At 47.3% G+C, this 20,408-nt stretch overlaps 5 protein-coding genes across 5 annotated transcripts; 2 read left to right on the top strand and 3 right to left on the bottom strand.

Moving 5' to 3' along the window:
- Positions 1 to 687: 687 nt before the first annotated feature.
- On the top strand, positions 688 to 6,527 carry PpBr36_10394 (uncharacterized protein; the record flags this gene model as incomplete). Its single annotated transcript, XM_029897506.1, has 8 exons — positions 688 to 913; positions 937 to 1,020; positions 1,104 to 1,314; positions 1,367 to 1,937; positions 1,989 to 3,572; positions 5,667 to 6,002; positions 6,089 to 6,280; positions 6,353 to 6,527. Exons 5-8 carry the CDS (start codon positions 2,251 to 2,253, stop codon positions 6,525 to 6,527), a joined length of 2,025 nt encoding a protein of 674 aa, XP_029744161.1. The 5' UTR covers positions 688 to 913; positions 937 to 1,020; positions 1,104 to 1,314; positions 1,367 to 1,937; positions 1,989 to 2,250.
- Positions 6,528 to 7,756: 1,229 nt separating this feature from the next.
- Positions 7,757 to 7,903, top strand: PpBr36_10393 (uncharacterized protein; the record flags this gene model as incomplete). Its single annotated transcript, XM_029897505.1, has 1 exon — positions 7,757 to 7,903. The coding sequence occupies one exon, from the start codon at positions 7,757 to 7,759 to the stop codon at positions 7,901 to 7,903; it is 147 nt and encodes a 48-aa protein (XP_029744353.1).
- Positions 7,904 to 12,127: 4,224 nt separating this feature from the next.
- On the bottom strand, positions 12,128 to 12,415 carry PpBr36_10392 (uncharacterized protein; the record flags this gene model as incomplete). The annotated part of the gene is made up of 1 exon (XM_029897504.1): positions 12,128 to 12,415. A coding segment is annotated over one exon (288 nt), but the record flags the coding sequence as incomplete, so codon positions are not given.
- Positions 12,416 to 14,557: 2,142 nt separating this feature from the next.
- PpBr36_10391 (uncharacterized protein) lies at positions 14,558 to 15,057 on the bottom strand (the record flags this gene model as incomplete). The annotated part of the gene is made up of 2 exons (XM_029897503.1): positions 14,558 to 14,859; positions 14,952 to 15,057. 2 exons carry the CDS (start codon positions 15,055 to 15,057, stop codon positions 14,558 to 14,560), a joined length of 408 nt encoding a protein of 135 aa, XP_029744355.1.
- Positions 15,058 to 19,134: 4,077 nt separating this feature from the next.
- On the bottom strand, positions 19,135 to 19,455 carry PpBr36_10390 (uncharacterized protein; the record flags this gene model as incomplete). The annotated part of the gene is made up of 1 exon (XM_029897502.1): positions 19,135 to 19,455. One exon carries the CDS (start codon positions 19,453 to 19,455, stop codon positions 19,135 to 19,137), a length of 321 nt encoding a protein of 106 aa, XP_029744356.1.
- Between the last annotated feature and the right edge of the window lie 953 nt (positions 19,456 to 20,408).

Raw genomic sequence — 20,408 nt, 5'->3', positions numbered from 1 at the left:
AAAGACAAGATCTGATAAATTGTGAAGGCACATGCACCAGGGGTGTACTTCATGGCGTTCACTTGTCAGCATTCTGGGCAAGGTTGCATTCGCTGGTGGGAGGGGGAGGGTGTACAATAGGTGGCATTTATGAAGTTAAGTCGGGGGCTCCATGGATATGCCCCCACACATGGATCGCTTTAAAAATCGCGATCCGGATCAACACCGCCATGCATCTTGACAATTTATATCCGCCCGTTTTCCTGCGTGTTTGAACTGCGTGTGCTTCCCAATTTTTGTTTGCCATAACGCTCTTACCTATCTCAAGGGCTAAAAAGATGTGCGAGGATTAGATAGGATAAAGTGCAAGTCAACTGCGTCGGCTTTACCATCGCATCCTCGCAGCGCTTTTGCGCTTGTGGAACGGATTTACCTGCTAATTGAGGCACAAGCAGGAAGCAGGCGGAAAACAGAGGCTGCTATCAATGAACCGGTCGCCCCCAGCGTGGAGAACAAACAATTGCCAGCAGCAGCGAGTGGTTGGGAAGCGATGATGTAAGGGGTATGGGTGAGCCCCTGACAATTAGTCAGTGGGCGTTTTACAGAGCAATGGTCCTAGCGCCCTGCCAGGCCAGTAGCCCAAGGAGGCGGATAAGGAGGCATTGGAAGGGCCCACATACTGATAAGACTATCAGCACGTGCATTTGGATGGCTGGCAGCAACCGTGATTTCGATTTTACCTCGGTTGCGTCCGACGGTCTTTCCTTCTCAGCACCCAATCCGCCATGGCAGATAGACCCAGACGAGAGATTATTCAAAATAATCCTATTGGAAAGGGTCCGCGCCTCGTTCACTTCGATCCCCGAAGATAAAAAGGCCCACGGAATGCGGACGCAGGACAATTTGACAAGGGATAGCAAATGCTCCGTTAAACGTGCTCCTCAATTGACACGCAAGAACTCCGGGAAGTCATTCGCGGCTTTCTGAGAACGGCGCAAAACCTTACCGCTGGCGACCTGCTATCTGATATGAAAGGTCGCGGTATTCTTTGAGGCCTTCTACGACTTGAACTCTCGCTCCCGACCATTTCGCCTTCAACCGTGCCGAGCCTTTCCTGCATACAGCCGTCGCCGATGATCCAGCCGATGCCCTGATCTGGGATCAAGTCTACCGCGCCGTTATCAAGTCCGCCATGACAGATCGATCGGTCAGAGATCATTAGGGATAACCCTATCGGAAATGGCCTTGCTGCCTTTCACGCATCATTCTATTCGATTTGCGACGAGAAGGAGGTGCCGCGCACCCCTGACGCGGTGGGCCAACTTGACCAAGAAGGTAGAACGACCTGCCGGCCTCGCTTTAGTACGCCCCTCTAACCTTGACTCAGATCTCCAAACCATTGTCCTCCTCCTTTTTTCGACGCTACAGATCCTTCCCGCCTCTCGTCTGCTCCGCTCCGGCGGTACAGGCAAAAACGTCCTCGGCGACATTGCAAGACTCAATTCGGCCGTTGCTTCCGACGACTTCGACCTCGACCGTATCAAGCCCCTCCTGCGTGCAGCCCTCGCCGATGATCCAAACGATGCCCTGATCTGGGATCAAGTCTACCGGGTCGTCGCCAAGTCCACCCCTCCTCCCCGCCTGGTGCCATCTGTACTATCTTCCTTCCAGCAAACCCCATGGCTACACAACACTGGCAGTTTCGCCAACTCCTCGGAATACCGTCAAGATGTGGACAGGGTCCTCAGGTTGGAGCTTGGTCCTCTCTATGTTGGGCTTCCTGGCGCCCGCGAGGCTTTTTTCAGGCGCGTGGCAGGCCTGCATGCAGCTTCTGAGGCCGTCTTGAAGAAGTGCACCGAAGGCGACGATCCACTTTTTGGCAGCGAAGGGTGGCGCGGATGGCCGTCAGATGCAAAGGAAAGCGACGTACTGGCATGGTTTGACGATATAATCCCAAAGTTGGACGCATTTACAGAGACCTATAGGCCGACCCCAACACGCCGACGAAGACCACTGGCACGGCCTAATAAGCCGATTCAGGGTTCAACAGGAGAGCGGAAGCTGGACATCGGCTTGGTCGATGACCCTGAGGCCGGAAAAGATTCAAAATGTCACTGGTCGCATATCCTTGTGCCTGGAGAGCTCAAGAGCAACCGCTCTGCCGACAAAGCCTCAAAGGCATGGCTTGATCTGGGGAGGTACGCGAGAGAAGTCCTCGCAGCCCAAGACACCCGGCGATTTGTTTTGGGCTTCACTCTCTGCGGACCTCTAATGAGGTTATGGCAGTTTGATCGGCTAGGCGGGATCGCATCCGAAAAGTTCGACATCAACGAAGATGGGCTGGAGTTTGTAACCACGATTCTCGGCTTTCTGTGGATGAGCGAGGAGGAGCTTGGCTTCGATCCTACCGTCGTCACGGCAGAGGGCCAGCGGTTCATTGTGATCGAGCGGGACGGCCGGACAGAGCGTCTCATCATCGAGGAGCTGATGACGCGTGTCCCTTGCGTCGCCGGCCGCGCGACGACTTGCTGGAGAGCGCACCGCGAAGAAGACCCAAAGACAAAACTGGTAATCAAGGACTCATGGCAGTATACGGAGCGCGAGGATGAAGGGGACCTGCTCCAAGAGGCAACCGAGAAGGGTGTGGTTAACGTGGCCCGATACTACCACCACGAGACTGTTCAAGTCCATGGCAAGGATGACGATATTCGGAGCAACGTTCGCGGAGGACTGGACATTACAGCAGCTACGAATTATCGGCCGGAACGCTCGATGCCGCTTCCGAACACAATCGTGTCTGGTGCTTCGCGGAGAGGCCGCAGCAGTAGCGGCACTGCTGGCAAGAAGCGATCATCTAGCCGAATTGGCGCCACCCTCCCCCCCAGCAAACGATCCTGTTCGGCATCCCCAACCAAGGTTAGCGGCGACGGATTATCGAACCGTGTGCACCGACGTGTCATCCTCCGTGACTATGGAAATCCCATTTACAAGGCAAGCTCTCGGTCGGCTCTCCTTGCCTCGCTCGAGGGTTGCATCCAGGGACACGAGTCCTTGCTCAAGGCTGGATTCCTTCATCGGGACATTTCCATCAACAATCTGATAATCAACGAGGACGACAACCTCTGCTGGCCCTCCTTTTTGATCGATCTCGACCTCGCCGTACGAGAGACACGAGAGGGCGCCTCTGGAGCAAAGGGCAAGACAGGCACGCGGGCGTTCATGGCAATTGGGGCGCTTCTAGGCGAGCAGCACTCATTCATGCACGACCTTGAGTCGTTCTTCTGGGTGCTGTTTTGGATATGCATTCACTACAAAGGGTCAGATGAGGGCAGAGTCATTCCTGAGTTTGACCAGTGGAATTACATCAGCATGGAATTGTTGGCAAAGGAGAAAAAGGGACAAGTGTCTCATGAACAGGATTTTATTAAATCCGCAGAGGATAATTTTACGTCACACTACCAGCCATTGATACCTTGGGTTAACCGACTACGGAAAGCAGTATTTCCGAATGGTGGGAGATGGGAAACAGAGGAGATAGGATTGTATGCTCAGATGAGAGGAATTATCGAGGAAGCCCGCAAAGATTCAAAGGTGTCGGCAGAGAGATAGCCTTAGGGTAAAACTCTGCTTTTATCTAATTTCTAAGCTAATATGCTCGTTTTCTTTACTAGAAAATTAAATACCTGTCACGGCCGGGCGTACATTGGAGAACCTCAGTGTATTAGGCACTATTAACGAAGATTCTAAACTGAAGAGAAGAGAGAAACCACGATCAACGACGCGCTGGAGAGACGCGTTTAAATCCGGGGCTAGTGGACCCTTTGCACGACCCCAGGCTTCGCGTGGCTGGTGGAGTGCAGTGGTGATTCTCGGGGTAGGTCTGGGGGCCTGATCCTCACATTACCCCCCTCTAAGGCCTGATCGACGCAGGCGATCAGAGTCTTCACCTTTTTACGCGTGTCTTCCGGGGCCTTCCCTCGTTTTCGTGTCTTTTTTGCATCGTGCTCAGCGACATTATCCTCGGGTCCGTCATCAGCGAAAGCATCCTCTGCTGCGCTCCTAATCCATTGTTGCAGGTTTACAGGAGGTCCTGCTGCGTCTGGATATTCCCTGTGAAAGGTTTCCAGCAGTACTGGTGAATTTTTCAAGTCGCGGGCCTCATACCATGTCTCTTTGATAATTATCCATTTTAAACCCAGGTATACAAATGCTATGTTTGGGTTTATCGAAAGGTGCGATAGTGGCTATCGTGAATGGATCGTGGGGAAGTTCGTAAGTTAGATCCCTCAATCTGTCCTGTATGTTGTCGACGTTTGTCATGGCTGCCTTCAGGACGGCTGCTTCTTCGGCGGCACCCCAAGCATAGCTCAAGATCGCATACTGGATTGTGTCTTTCACATCGGTCCCCCTGAAAAAGATATGACAATCGTTTATTCCAAATACCCAACCTTTAACTCCTGAAAAGCGTTTATTAGTTCTCGACGGCCACGGATCACACGTCACCGACGAGTTTATGCTTATTTGCCTCCAAAATAATATTCAGCTTTTATATTTACCTCCTCATTCGTCGCACGTTCTTCAACCGTTGGATTTATCGGTTTTTGGGCCGTTAAAGGAAGCTTATCGACGTCAACTGGGATTTGTAAACCAGTTTTGCTGTTCAACGGTTGTTGGGAAACGAAACTTTCTACTTTGCTATCGAAAAGCCAGATCAAAAGCATTTATAGCAAAAACCATTCAATCTGGTTGGCGTACGACGGGGTTATGGCCGGTGAACTTGGCAAAACCACTTTTAAACCCTTTTTTATTAGAAAATAGCAACGCCAACGTCGAAAAAGGTAAAAATAATGGCTTCCAAAGGGATAAAACACCGGAAAATCCAACCCAAAAAATTAACGACTGTCACGGCCAGGCATACATTGGAGAACCTCAGTGTATTAGGCGCTATTAACGAAAATTCTAAACTGAAGAGAAGAGAGAAATTACAATCAACGACGCGCTGGAGAGACGCGCTTAAATCCGGAGTTAGTGGACCCCTTGTCCGATCCCTGGCTCGGCGTGGAGCCGAGTCGTGATTCTGAGGGCAGGTCTGGGGGCCTGATCCTCACAACGACCAGTCTTTACTTATTTGGAAAACCCCTAAAACGACCCGAGATATTCGACTTCAACTACAGGAAATTTCCCGGTCCGAAAAAAGTAACGCCACTTCACGGCTTTTGTTTGCAAAAGTCCAAAAAAGCTTCGAAACCAAGGATATCTTATTGGCTGAAGCTCAGCAAAAAATCAGTTTGTTAAAAGCAAAATTGGAGGCGGTACGGCCGGTCAAAAGGAAAAGGGTAATTCCGGATCCCAACGAGCTTTTGGTCAGCAAAAAAAACGTTTATGAAGCACAGGAAAATAATAGGGACTGTTTAGAGGATTTGAACGATGGTGAAGAGGTTAGCGAACTGGGAGAGCCTGACAATGATTGTATTATTGTGCGTTGATAGGTTTACATTTAAATCGGTTTATAAAAGGGGTATTTCGTCGTTACATTTTTCAAGGGGGCCGGACTTTAGGGGGGTCGGAGATGTGGAGCCCAACGTTATATGCGGGCTTTTTAGGCCATAATAATTTTGGTTAGAATTGCGCATAAATAATATTGCGACAAAAGGACTTATTATGGAAACCCGGGATTTCACGGGCAGCATCCTCGAGTTCGTCGATGCGGTCTTGGATATAGCGCCTTTGCAACGGATTTTGGAGAAAAGCTCCGTTTCCGCCCGCCAGACTAAGAGCAAAAGTCTCAATTGTTGCAACGGGAACTTGAGATTAGTTAACGTTTCATTCACATATCCAGGGTTGGATAAACCAGTTATCAATGGGTTGGATGTAATATTTCGGCCAGCTACCAAAGTCGCAGTTATGGGGCCGAGCGGAGCTGGAAAAACGACTTTATTAAAGCTCTTAATGCGGCATTTGTCGCCTAGTAACGGCTTTATCTTGGTCGACGGTCAAAATATTCAAAACATGGACAAGACTTCGTAAGTTTTACCTTATATTTAAAGCTCGTGTTACAAATATCAACTTTGATCGCTGACTCCAACTCAACACCATTCTTTTAACAAAGGTTTCACAAACATGTTGGTATAATGCCGCAAATACCTTATATATTCAACACTACAATAATGGAAAATATCATGGTCGGGAACGCAAGTGCCACGATCGAGGAGGTGTACGAGGCTTGCCGAAATGCCACAATTCACGACTCTATTATGGCTCGACCTGACGGATATAAAACCGAAATAGGGGAGCAAGGGGGGTAAGTTACATTGCACTTTATTAACGGCCTATTTAACGTCGCTAACTCGACTTTTTATTATAACCCTTACAGATCACTTTCTGGCGGTGAAAAGCAGCGCATCGAGTTAGCCCGTCTATTTTTAAAGCGGCCCAAAATTGCTTTATTAGATGAGCCAACAGCCAACCTTGACGAAAAAACTGAAACTCAAGTGCTGTGCAACTTGTTTAGTCAGTTTAGCAATGCTACAATTATCATGGTTACGTAGGTGCTTTCTTTCCTTTTTCAACCGTAAACTTGTAGCAGTCGTGACCAAGTTGCTAACATTTACTCTGCAAAGCCATAATACCAAGCTCGCCAACCTGTTCGACAAAGTTTTATTTGTCGATGGAGGCGCTGTAACGGACCAACAAACAGGACTAAAGCTCACTATGGCTGATCCTAGCGTGGAAGATGAGAAAAGTTAAAGCAAGAAACCTCATCTAGAGTCAGATAGACAAAAACGCTTTCGCATAAAGGTTCCTTCACCAGAACTTACAAAGTCTAGTTCGTGTCACGAAAGCGATCCCAAAGAGACAAGGCTACAATATAGGGGCGATTCTATTCGAAGATCTAAAGCTAAGTGTAAAGGAAGAAGAAAGGCACGCAGTGCCAATCGCGTACACGCGCCTAAGCGAGCAAATAACAAACTCACCCTGGCGCCTTGTCACGTGAGGTGGAGCTAGTCACGGTTGGCAGTCGCCCAGGCACGCCACTCCGTAACATGGGTGCACCCGCATAGGAATTAATGCTAGCTGGTATCCCGAACAAAAATGAAAAATATTATCCTCAATTGACTCTGCCATTCAAACCTTACCCGCTACAGTGAATGAGGCGTATGAGGAGATTTTCAGCCGATCTAGCGATCCAACAAAAGCCAGGAAAGCTATTCTCATCCTCCTCGCTGCATACCGCCCGCTTACCCTTCGCGAAATGCAAATTGCAGTCGACTTGAGCATGAATACACGCTGTGTGGGAGATCTTGACATGGAATCCGACGAAAATTTCAAAAAGCGTCTTCGAGAGTGGTGTGGGCTATTTATTACGGTGCACGACAAAAGGGTCTACTTTCTCCATCAGACGGCGAGGGAATTTCTCCTCCCTATCGCAGTGTGCCTGCCGGGCCCTACTATTACCAAAACGTGGGCACATGCTTTGGATATCTGCCAAGCACACGCGATTCTTGCAGAGTCCTGTACGGTTTATCTTAACCTCCCAACAGAAAAGAAGGTGGTAACCGAGCTTATGGATTATTCCGCCAAACATTGGGGTTCTCACTTCCGCGAAGCTAATGTCGAAAATCCTGCCATTATATCTTTTGCGTCAAGTATTTATGATCCAAACTCGAACCATTATGCAGCGTGGTTTGAAATTTATCGTCAAACTCACTTTTTCCTACCGAAAAACGCTACACATCTCATTTTGGCGTCGTATTTTGGGCATAAAGGGGTGGTTCGGATGCTGCTCGATACAGGCAAGGTCGACGTCGATGCGAAAGATGGAGATGGCCTAACGGCGCTATTATATGCTGTGGAAGAAGGGCACGAAAACGTGGTTCGGATGCTGCTGGATACAGGCAAAGCCGACGTCAATGGAAGCCCATAGCATCGAATTAAATGGCCCCATGGACTGCTTTTCTCCTGGATAGGAGCGGGAAATTTCTTGAAGTTGAAGTCGAATATCTCGGGTCGTTTTAGGGGTTTTCCAAATAAGCAAAGACGGGTATTACGACCAGAAGGCTGGGCCGGTACCATAAGAACTGGTTACCCCGATACCTTGATCGTAACAATTTGATTGCTCCTGTTCAGTACCTTGCCTTGAAGCATACCGAGCAGTATCACCGAGAACCTGTCTTCGCAGACGTCCAAGAACAACACCCCCAGCACCCCTGTTAAGTCTAGCAAGGCGGCCCAGAAGGCCCCCGCTAAGACCAAGGACGACAGCGACAGCGACGACGAAGTCTGAGAGCTCCGCACCCAGGCTAACAGGGACAAGAGAGAACTCCGCGAGCAGGCTCTCTGCACCGAACAACTTGAGGAGGGGGTTCGAGTATTCCGAGCCAATGCTAACGTGGCTTATCAATACCCTGGCCATATCAGTACCCTGGCCACTTTTCCTGTACCACACCATTCCTAACTTCAATTGCAACGTCTGCATTGCTTATTTTACCTCAATGCAGTCGGAAATATGTACATCAGACATTTTTGCATCTTCCTGACAGGTGCGTGCATTACGTCCTATACTGCCACAATTGCCACAGCGCCGGTTAGTCGCCAGTCGCGCATTACTTCCCTCCCCATTTTCACCCTTGTCATCCATTATTGGATTACCTGCGCTTGTTAATTGCAACAAAATTTGAACCTCATTTACAGTACATGACCCTCCTTTACGGGTACGTGTCTTTTTGGCTCGTTTGCTAAGCGCTTCATTGGCCTTCCGAAGGCTGTGGTTCTGTTTCAAGAAGCGTGGTCCGATGAGGAATTAATTCTAATCCTTTAGCCAACTGCTTTACCGCATCGAAAACAAACGTTGGCGAACTTCCTTGGTAACGGTTAATTCGATTTCTTATAAGCGTAGATCGACAAACGGCTTCTGTCGGGTTGGAAGGGGTTTGAGAAACCCAAATATCGGTGTAGGGGAAAACATGTTCTTTTGGTGACGGCGTCCGTAGTTAATACCCAGTTCGGAAATAACAGCTTCTGAACAGTGAGGGATAACTCCAGCTCCCCTTAAGCCCCCAGCCATGCTTTCTTTTGTTATAAAGGCTTTGTACGCCGCTACAAAATCCAAAAGAAACTCGACTTTGCCAATGCTGTTAATGTGGGCCCGGATGAAGTTGTTGGTTTTTTGACCGCACGCCCGGTTTAGAACATCAAACATTCCGACGTTAAGTGGCTGGGTTAAGTGAGATGAATAAGCAGGCAGGCAAACTATTCCTCATCCGCAAGGCTGGACCTTCTAATACCCTCTAAAATTACTGTTCTTTTCTTTTCCCCTTTTCCCCGTTTCGACCCAGGGCTGGTTACCCTCATATAACGCCATATATCTCAGCTTCAACTTTATCATGCGCCTTGCCTTGCTGTTCGGCAACCTCGCCTTCTCCTTGGAGCCAACATGCCTCTCCGCATGGGAAATGGACGAAAATCCTGAGGACACAACTTGGGATAAGCTGTACGGCCGTCTTGCATCACGCTACAGCCTTGACAAGCGTTTGTGGTGTGTTGATACACAAAAAAGGGAAAAACCCCTACCTGTGTCGCGGTAGAATTGATCAACGAATGCTGAAATGCGGATGCTGGGACGATTGCTTGAGTCCTCGCTAAATAATTGTCTGGGGAAGCAAGCAGCCAGATTGCAATCATTGCGTCAACTAGGATGCTCTAACGCAATACCCAACTATTTCTGCTATGGAGTTCTCCGAGTGCCTTTCCAACTGTTTCCGCCCCCAATCTGGCACCTCGCCTGGTTTCCCCACCAAAAACGACAACAACCCTCGGTGTCCCAAATGTGATGACGGTCTCCCCGGAAGCGAAGAATGCGATCCGCCTGAGATTTGAAGGAACCGACTTTGCCGGTAGTAGAAAGTTGAGAATCAGGACCAGGGCGAGGGGAGTTTACCCTTAGGTCAGTATTTCTTGCCAGTTCGTCCCCTCCCCACTCCCGAAAACCCCCGGTTGAGATAAATATTTGCCTGGAATCTTGTCACTGACAAAAAGATATCTTCGGTCCTAGCCTGGCATTGTTGGCTCATATACTGCAAACAAGATGGGAAACCTTGCTGGCGGGACCCACAAGCTCCCAGAACATGCACGTGGCACCCGGACTTTCTGCGAGCCTGGGACGTCTAGCAGAGCCTTACCCGGAGCAAAGGCTATACGTCCAGGAATGTTCGGCTTGGGTACGCACCCAAGTCGAAAGGTGAGCTTCTTGGGTAGCCGATAATCGTTGCGAAGGTTCTTTGGCTTTCGATATCGGTTGGGCGCCGCGTATTCGGCCGTGGAGGGTGGCATATGGAATTCCGTGTTGAATCGCGGCTTTTCGGATTCCGACGCCGCTAGCGACTTGTATACAAGCCTGTTCGATATCATATTCGCAATATTGCTTCATTTTTACCAGAAGAATAATTGAGTAAAATTTGGGATTCATTGACAAAGATTTGATGGGAGGACAGCTCTTTTATTATGGAGGTCGCGATGTTTCATGTGGTGTTTGAGGTGATCGGAGATGGGGGGTGATCGGAGATCAGTGGGTCCGACTTAGTTCTAGGACTAATTCTAGTGACACGGATGGATCTTTGCGGAACGCGGCAGCAGCGCAAAATGAGCCAGGAGCGGGTTCGAGTTTCCGTGGTCGCGGGGTACAAAACACAGGCTCCTTCTCTGTTGGGAAGGATTTAAATATTTCATAGGTGACAATGCCACTGGTAAACCGATCTCTTAAACCGCGATGTTTACCTTACGTATGCAGTAGTTTGGGTACCTGTTCGTGCAATTGCATTTTGGTGTGGGACTAGCCAGCCGATAACTTTCTTGATGTAACATTCAATTATAAAAATGATTCTTAGGGGAAAAATGCTGTTATTCCGCTTGAAATGTTAAGATTGTACTCAAAGCAAGCTATACAAATCGAATTGCCAGTGAGACAAGACCATTCTATTGCACCAAAAAAACCGTTCAAGTCGAAGAGACTCGACTTAAAAACCCCAAATCGAACCTTTAACGGCGGTTTGGGGCTCTTCTTCCTTATCAATTGAGGGCTGCCCCTGTGTCGACAAAAAGCCTAACCACCTCCAGGTGGCCGTTGTGTAAGGCAGCATACAACGGCATTCGTCCCTTATTGCTGGAGATATTTACATCTGCCCCTTTACCGACGAAGTATTCTAGCAAAAACCGATTGCCTCGTAAAGCTGCCGCTAATGTTGCAGTACGCCGTGAACTATTAGCCTAGTTCACATCTGTTCCAAGCTTTTCATCCAATGGTGGATTAAATCTGAAAATCCCAGGTAGCCAGCATAGAATAAACAGCTGGACATGATGATGTCGCCCTCATAGTGGATCATCTGGCCGTCGACCACTGTCTTATCGAAACGCTGTCTCCACCTTTCCCAATTGTCATCCATAGGGCAGAAAAAACCTTTCATTTGCTCCAGCACCTTGTCGTAATGAGGACCATCGCTTTTGACATGCTGATACCAAAAACTCGCAGCGTATTCTCGGAAGTTTCCTGGCATTACCTTTCCCTTGCATGTTTCCCCTGCGTCGTCCCAAATAAATGGGAACCTCAGATATCGCAGGCAGGTCTCGGCGATAAGGGAAATTCGTAGCTGGGGCGCATTTGGAGGCGTCCTAGGCATACAGCATTTTCAGACTGTTCAGGTGGCAGTGTAAAAATGGGGTGGTATGTTTTCGAATTGCATTTTCTTGCATGCAGGCCGCTTATGTGAATTACTGGAATGTTGGTAATGTCCGGTTTTAGCAACAAAAGCGTTTTGCCAGCATTTTTGCTTTTGTGACCATCTGTTAAATTCCGAGCGATTTTTTGCTCCTCGTTGCAATTAGGAGCGGACCGCGGGGGGCCGCATCATGTTAATTTCTTATTCATTCACACTTGCAATCCATGGTTCTCTGGCTTTGCTGGGCCATCTAGATTAGTAGTAGTAGTATTATTTAACGCCGGGCTCGGCCCGGCTCATTAGCCGGCCGTTAGCAACCTCCCGAGGGGTATCTCGGCGCGCTTTCTATTTTTCTCTATTTACACAGCGGAAAACAAGGGCATAGAAGCGAATCGAGCCTGACCGGGTTCGTGCCCGGCCCTGCTTACAGGGTTGGTTCACTGACGCGACCCCGTGCCTTCAGGCGCACGGAGGATTCGTCTGACGGCAGTTGACGGCTCTTCGTCGAGAGGGGCCTGTGTCCAACCAGCGGTGCTGTCGGTCGTTTGTAGCCATGTAGACGAAGTTCCCAACAAGTGTGGGCTCGACGGCACAGGCGGGTGGTTGTTGTCGATAGCCAGCCGGGTTATCCTTGCCACATTAAGTGGGGAGGAGGTGGAGGGAGCAGGATTCGAACCTACGTTACACAAGTAACAGCCATGGCGCTTAACCACTGCGCCATCCCCCCTGGGCCATCTAGATGGCTGATGCGCGATAGTCGTGGAAGTTTAGGCCGGGGTTGGATCTCTTCGAGCAGGGGGGGGGGGGGGGCGCTCGTGCGCGACGCGCCAAGGGTGCGTGAACCTCGGTTTGAGATTTAATTAGTTATCAATCGCTGCCAAACCAAAATCTTCAGGCCTTGTTTCTCCTGCATATCCATAAGCTCGATGTTGGGAGAAACATTTACTGGAAGCGCTACAAAGACATGGTAAACTTTCGGCTATCGCCCGAGAGGCGTGTATGAGATTGAGAAAAGCCCCGCGACAGCCGGTATCAGCCTCAGGGACTAACCCCTAACGGAAAGTAATAGGAAAGTTTTGGAAAGTCGCAATTATGGTGCGTTGATAGCTACGAATCCTAGTCCATTTCGGGTAGAAAATTCGATCTCCGCTGATTCGGAGTTGGGAGGGAACAGGTAGTTGGTTTAAGCTGGTCGCGTATGGTAACTAAGAGGACCGAATGGACGATGGCTGGTCGCCAATTTATTCGCAGGCCGGCGAAGGGAAAATTCGTCGAGCGCAGTTCGGGGAGTGCCTGGTGCTATACATAAGACCGCCATTTTGAAATGACCCTGGGTACTATTTAAAGCCACTATTGCGTTCGGTTCGCTCCCGCGCCAAGTCGCCGCCCCAATGAGGCGAGGGCGACCGAACGGAATTTTGCCGGTCGCGAAAGGCCTGGATGCTGTGCGAGTCCGTTAGCAGTTTTTCCTTCGACTCCTAGGCCAAGTTTTGGCCTATCATTCGGGACAGGAAGCTTAAGAGCAGATGAGCCTTTTATTTCAAAGGCCCGACAACTATGGAAACTTATTCAGTCTTATAAGGGCTTTCTGGATGTTTGGCGACTTATAAGGCATGGCCGCAGCTTAAGAACTGCCAAAATGCTAGCCGAAAAACTGATATAGAAGCACTGAAGTTCGCAGGGCCAGAGCCACAATTAAATAACGTAGTGAAACTCTCAAACAAAGTAACAAGTTCCCACAGTTGTGTGGCTGGGTCGTTTCGGTAGCATTCTCGACCGGCGGCCACAAACTGGCGTCGGCCTTTTACGACGGCACCGTCAAGCTCTGGGACCCGGCAGCAGGCGCCTGCACTGCAACGCTCGAGGGTTATACTCAAACTTTATCATTTGATGCTACAGCTTCGTACCTCCAAACGGATTTTGGTGATATATAATTTACTGAACATCCGGCTGGTACTATAGCTACGCCTCAAACTAATTCACAGTGCCATAACGTCAAAGGTGTTGGCTGCAATGGCAGCTGGATCACTTGCAATGGGCAAAATTTGCTGTACCTGCCTCCGAAATACCGACCAGGGCTCAAAGTTGTTCCCAGCTCCATTTGACGTACCCGCCTTTGCCATCCACCTGGTCGAATTTCGTCAGCCTGCCGAATCCCAGCAGCCCCCCCGTTCCGTCCCCGCTACTCTTAACAAACTCAATTGAAACTCCTAGCCCGGATTCGGCAGGCTGACGAAATTCGACCAGGTGGATGGCAAAGGCGGGTACGTCAAATGGAGCTGGGAACAACTTTAACAATAGCATGGCGGTAATTCTTGCGACTCCTGGGGCGTTAAAGGTGGCGGTGCTAAGAGAAAAAAAACAACCGGTGTGAGCAGAAAGTAGATAAATAATGCCGAACAAAGACTGGGAAATGGAATGAGGAATATTCCGCCAGATTAATTCACAACAGCTTTAAGGGCAGCCTCGCCAGTAATTGTTCCGGAGCCGTAGGCTTTTAGAAGTGGGCCTATCGCCTTGGCGCCTTTTCACCTTCCAGCGCTTGGCATCGTCTGGTAAGGAAGGCCTAACCTGAGCGAGCTGTATCAAAAGGCCCGCCATGCAATGTTTTATTTTTTGGTCATCCTTTCGCTTGTAATTGCAATCAATGTACGCAATGTCGCCCTCATCATGAGCCTGTGCGCTGGTAGAAGGAGAGAACATCAAATAGAGACAAGAGGTATGACCCACATTCGGAAAAGGATAGAAGAAGTTGGGGGTGCCCTCAGTAAAGTATCCAACGTTGTCAGCGACAAATTCAATCATTGCCAAAAGCCAGGCTATATCCAAACTTGCTCGACCAACTGCGCCAACTATTCTAATTTAATTCATGCATTGGGATCACACCGAGCTTTGCTATTGGGAAAAATGCCGCAAAATCCTTGATTTTTACGCGCGTCGGCACGCTCCTTTTTCCGCGCTGCCTTCGCCTCCTTAGCGGCCTGCTTGTCTTCGGCCTTTTTCCTTTGCCTTTCTAACTCAGCTTGACGCGCTGCCGCTGCAGCTTCGGCTTGTCTTTGGCGTGTTCTAGGTGTCGTCGGCGGTGTGTAGTCATCGTCACTGTCCATGAACCACGCGCCAGCAGCCGCTCGCTTGCCTAAAGCTTCGCCGGTTGAAGCTTCATAAATATCTATAAATTGTGTAACGAATTTCGTAAGCCAAATTCCGTAAATAATTCCATATGTTCTTGATTTTTGCTGCATTTAAAATAACGATACTTACTATTACCACGAGCTACAACACCGTCCGTTCTGTCAAAAGAGCGCACCGGGGCCGTAAAGGCTACGGGGGCCAGGGCTGCGATAACGAAAGGGAAGATGAAATGCATTGCTTTTAAAGGTTTCAGACGAATACCTGGATTTATCTTAGATTTAATCAATTGTAGGTAAAACTGGGAAGGAATGAATGGTAGATGGGATATTTGTAAAACGCAGCTATCAAAATCAGGAAATTGGCCTCAATTAAGTAGTAGAAGTCACTTCCATCAGATCTATGGCTAGTCCTAGTAGAATCCCCGAATATTATATTAATCCAAAAATAGTTCCGTGAGTACTTTCACTTGGGTAAGGACATGATTGAACTTTGGTACACGTGCGCCAAGGAATAATAGATAGCATATTTTGATTTGCTATAAATATGTCAAAGGCATAAAGTATAGTGAGTCGCTAAAATAAAGCGACAGAATTAAATTCCTACCAAAACTTACCCTTTACACCAAACTATGATATCGCAACAACTAATGTTACAATTTCAATAGGTAACTTATTTTTATTTTATATACCTATAATATACTTTAACTTTTTATAATAAGTAATAGTGTTTAGTTCTACTCAAAATACACTTTCTCCAAGCAGTGAAGCGGTTGGAAATGAAAACTGTCAAAAAATTGTTAACAATTGCGTCCCCTGTAGATCTTGTATGACCCATTGTAACCGACTCTTTCGATTTACCCCAGATTTCTTATTCACCCTGCAGTCTGCAATTCATTATCAATTTTAATTCTGTACATATGTATGAAGAGACTTGATTCATCTTCAATTTCATTTCCGTTTGGTCCTAACATTATATTTTGTGTTACTTTAGCTTTCATCTTCGGCAAATTGTGACTTTTGATGAGCTTCTAATATTAGTGCTATGCTTTTTGACACTTGTCAATACACATAAATAATGCGGAAACCTTCAAGTTGCTCAAGGCTAGCACAACGATTATGATTCATTGAGTTAATCCATAAGTCAGCTAGTTTTAATTGCCCGTGACTTAAACCGCATGACAAAGGCAAACTATTATTTCCATGCTCTTTTGGGTCAGTTTAACGACGAAGTTCTTGTTAACAGCGAGAAAATCACATCCTAAACCAGCGGTGACGGGATATCCATGGAAAACACTTTACGAAGCACCGACGTGTCAGGTCAGTAGCAAAATACAAGCATCCCATAACCCAACAGCCCCTGTCGCCGCTTGGTCACGGGCCTGACTATCCTTACCGATCCCCGCCATCAAAATGCTTACTATTTTGATATTCACTCTATCAAGACCTTTGCTCCAACCCCCCTTCTCGGTATTGGCCGCAAGTTACAGAGTACGCATAAAAAGGATCAACATCATGCGCAGTCGTTTCCCAGGGCACCACCCTCAGAGCCACCGGCTGGAATAAAGCGGCGGTAAGAGTTAATAACTCAGCATGTGCAAGACTAAGCGAGGGAGGGATGTCGTATCAGAGCCTGATCAGTCGGCTGGTCTGACTGACAAACTATGCAGGCCAAAGAGCTACTAACTCACGTTAATCCCGCAGCTAGTTCTAGGACTAGCTCTAGTGACACAGATGGAGACCAGCATTTCGGCGCAAATGTTATAATTACCACGTAAATCGGTTTTCACCGCCCGTGGTAAAAGTCGCGCATTTAAAAAACATATACTAATATATTATTTAATGCGCGAATTTAATTTCTTTTACATATAGTGTAGTGTTATACGCATGATTAACGTGAAAATAGGCCAATATATACACTCTTTACTAATATTATTTGTAATACCACATAATATATTTATATATAGGCCATTATTTATAATATCAAATATCCCCTTTAAGTTTTTTATAAACAGTATTATATAAATAGCATACGCCCGGTAATATTGCGAAAGCGATTTTAATAAAGTAAATTTATTCGAAAATTTAAAACTAAATGTAAAAATATAAAAAAGGCAGGCATTATTAAAATTTCGATGTCCAAAGAGGCATCGCAAAAGATTCGTTTTGGGATAGAAGCATTTGAACTGTGTCTTCCAAAACATGTCTTCAATCCCTGCCAATACATATCCGGCGTGATTGCCTCGATGACCAAACCTTGCCTAAAAACGAACTTTCCCAATCAGTGGTGACCATGTCACGGCCGTGATATGTCAGTTTGGGGTACATATGATGTTTTGTATACAAATGAATATATATTCCAGTCCGTTCGTCCAATCACATAACACATAGTGAGCCCTAAAGGGATTATTGGCGCATCGATCCAGGCACCAGCACCAACTCGATATCGGAAATCGGCTAAGGTGCTTCTGAGGCCGGGATCTCCACCAGAAAAAGATCTCCCACCCCAAATAAGCACTGAGAGTTCGTTTACGTGGTACGATTCCCCTGGGCCCACTCTGATTTTCTCGTCCGCATTTCCGAACGTCTTTTTCCATCTCACTCTAGTTTCATTATTCGTCCCTTTCTATGATGGAAAAAAGCCCCTATTTGATCGACGCCGAAATTGGAAGATACAGAAGATGTCAAGTTTTAAGAGAAACCCAAAGGGAAGGGAAAAGAAAAGGGTTAAGGGCGGGTAACAGCTGGCGTGAGCATAAGGCTTAACAGATGATGCTTCGCATCGATTATCCTTAGAAAATTGAAACTGAACTGACTTGTGCAGCATTCCCAACTTGGTCCCCGGGAGCCATCCTCGTGTGACCGCAGATGCACTCAGTAGGAGGCCTCTGTGATGAACTGTGCCCGCTGTAAGGATGTAGACTGGGTAGCATCAACAACGGAGCTAAAGTGCCTGGACATCTTGCTTATAAGTGACAAGGATACTTGCTCGCTGCCACAATATCCTACCCCCAACAGGTCGCTGTCTGCGAGGCATCTGATCCATCTGCGTATGTGATCAAACATAAAATCGGTTGCGAGTTACGGGTCCATGACGAAGAATTGGCGGTAAAGTTGATGCTGGTCAGCGGTGAATTTTGCGACGGGCCTGTCCTATTGGCCTTTACCTCCACGAAAATGCGTCGATACGACAGCTTACACACGCATTAGTGAAAACGAAACTCGATATCGTTCCCGCTTTAACAGAAGAGGTGCAGCTGCAAACCTTGATCGTCCTTATTCTAACTCCAGGGACTAACTCACCGAAGCCCGAATCTTGATGGCCCGTTTTTATCTGGTTCCACGGGGTGGTTTCGTCCTCGGGGATAACTCGAGCGAGCTGGACCTACTAACGCGTATATACGCAAATATAAATTGTTCAAAACCAGATAGGGAAATCTAGTTTCGGCATCTTTTTAATATCTTGCTTTCATTTTTTTACTGCTCCAACCTCGCAGCCGCTCGCGGTGTCGTCTGCTCCGTCGGCTACCGACTGGCTCCTGAAAAACCCTACCCGGCCGCTATCGATGACGGCATCGTTAACGTAAGGAATGGACCCTCTCCGACATACAAAACAGCGGCCCCACCCTCTTAGACCTAACCCGTTGGGCAATCGGCGGCGTCTCCTCCGGCGCGCTTTTATCCACCGTGACCCTTATCAGTCTTGGGGATGCAGGCGATTTGGAAAACGATCAAATGGCGAGGCCGCTATACCAAGTTCTCATCATTCCTATTGTCGAACTACATACCAATATGTTGAGTTACGATTAACTACTTAAATCCCGATTAAACTGCTCTTGAAAATTTTCTGGACAGCGATTACCAGGTGCGTACGTACTTTTGAATCATATTGGTGGGAGGCAAAATGGACTGGCGCCGCCAAGGGAGGTGGGCAAAAACAAAACATACAACACCGAGGACAAAGAAGTTCAGGCTGTTCACCCCCCTTATTAAAAACCCGGCCAGCTATGGGTAGCCCGTCGCTTAATTCTTTATTTTCCCGATTATTGTCACGGCCAGGCATATATTGGAGAACCTCAGTGTATTAGTCGCTATTAATGAAAATTCTAAACTGAAGAGAAGAGAGAAACTACAATCAACGACCCTTTGTCTGATCCCTGGCTCGGCGTGGAGCCGAGTCGTGATTCTGAGGGTAGGTCTGGGGGCCTGATCCTCACAATTATTATTTTTCTATTTTACTTCCCTTTGTACAGCAAAACAACTAGCAAAATAGCTTAGAATAAAATGAAAACGCGAATTAAAACCCTAACCCTAACTTAATTTGATGGCCGTTGCGGCGTCAATAGCCACCTCCACTCCATATTTTCTTTGCACAATTCTTCTATCTCCCTGACCGTTTGAGGGAATTTTAGACTCAGGCACCAAGTTGTGCAGTAATTCTTGAGCAGATTATTATTTAAGTCAGGAATACCGTTGTTTTTTTTCATAGCTTCGAAACATTGGTCGACACAGCGTTGACGGTATATGCCTAAGGGTTTAACTTCATCCGCACGGCGGGCAATCTTGGGGTTGGAGAATTCCGTATCGGCGACAGCACCGGCAATGCAAAAGGCGGCGATTAAAACCCCAGAACGCATTTTTCAGCTTGAAGATATTCTAAATGTTGAGTGTTAACAAATAAATATTCGGATAAAGAGAAAGTAAAGGACTAAAGGTTGGTATGAATAAAGGTTGGTATGAATAGCCGGGTAGTTGTGAGGGCTTTTAGGTGGATTTTCGAGGTATGGATAAAATAAACGCAGAAGAAAAGGGAAATAGTCGTAGAGGTTGCAAATCAAATTAAATTAGAAAACAATCCGTATCTGAAGCACCAATCTGATGATAAATATAGGACGGATTGCAAGTCATATATTATTTTTTGCCAGGCATTGAACGCATGACAGTAAAATATAAATATAGATATACCTACCACGTATTATGTATTACTCAGATGCACGATTTGAAAAAAACTACTATATATTTATTATAGTGGTAAGGGTAAACGTCCTTACCCTTAGTTCCTTCGTCCCGTACTATGTGCCTTGGCGGCGTTGCCGATTTTAGTAACAATTTTAACGAAGAAAGAATTAAGTAGATATTTACAATTCCCGCAGATGGTAAAATTAACAAAAGCCCACGTATATAAATACGGTGACAAGGGAGGGATTTTTCCGCCCGGTACTATGGTATTTTTGGTTACCCATCGCGTGATTTCTTATTTATGCAAGTACTCCAGGGTCCCTTTCGACCTCTTCCCAGTTGTGGTATAAATAGTAAAATATTTACGGTAGTTTGCATAATACATTTAAGCGGCTGTAAAAAAGTGCAAAAATAGCTGTTTCATCCGCCAAAAACTTTGGTACTCTGTTTTTCTTAATCCTCAAAGGCACAACTATAGCCAGTGTGAGGATCAGGCCCCAGACCTACCCTCAGAATCACGACTCGGCTCCACGCCGAGCCAGGGATCGGACAAAGGGTGTGTCACGGCCCGGGGTAGGCATAGCACGGAAGCTAGTCTACTGGCATCTATCGACGAAGATTCTACTCTGAG

Source organism: Pyricularia pennisetigena (genome assembly GCF_004337985.1).
Source record: "Pyricularia pennisetigena strain Br36 chromosome 4 map unlocalized Pyricularia_pennisetigena_Br36_Scf_9, whole genome shotgun sequence".
NCBI classification, from domain to species: Eukaryota; Fungi; Ascomycota; class Sordariomycetes; order Magnaporthales; family Pyriculariaceae; genus Pyricularia; species Pyricularia pennisetigena.
Note: the sequence above shows the minus strand (reverse complement) of the source record. Positions and strands in the feature narration are given on the sequence as shown.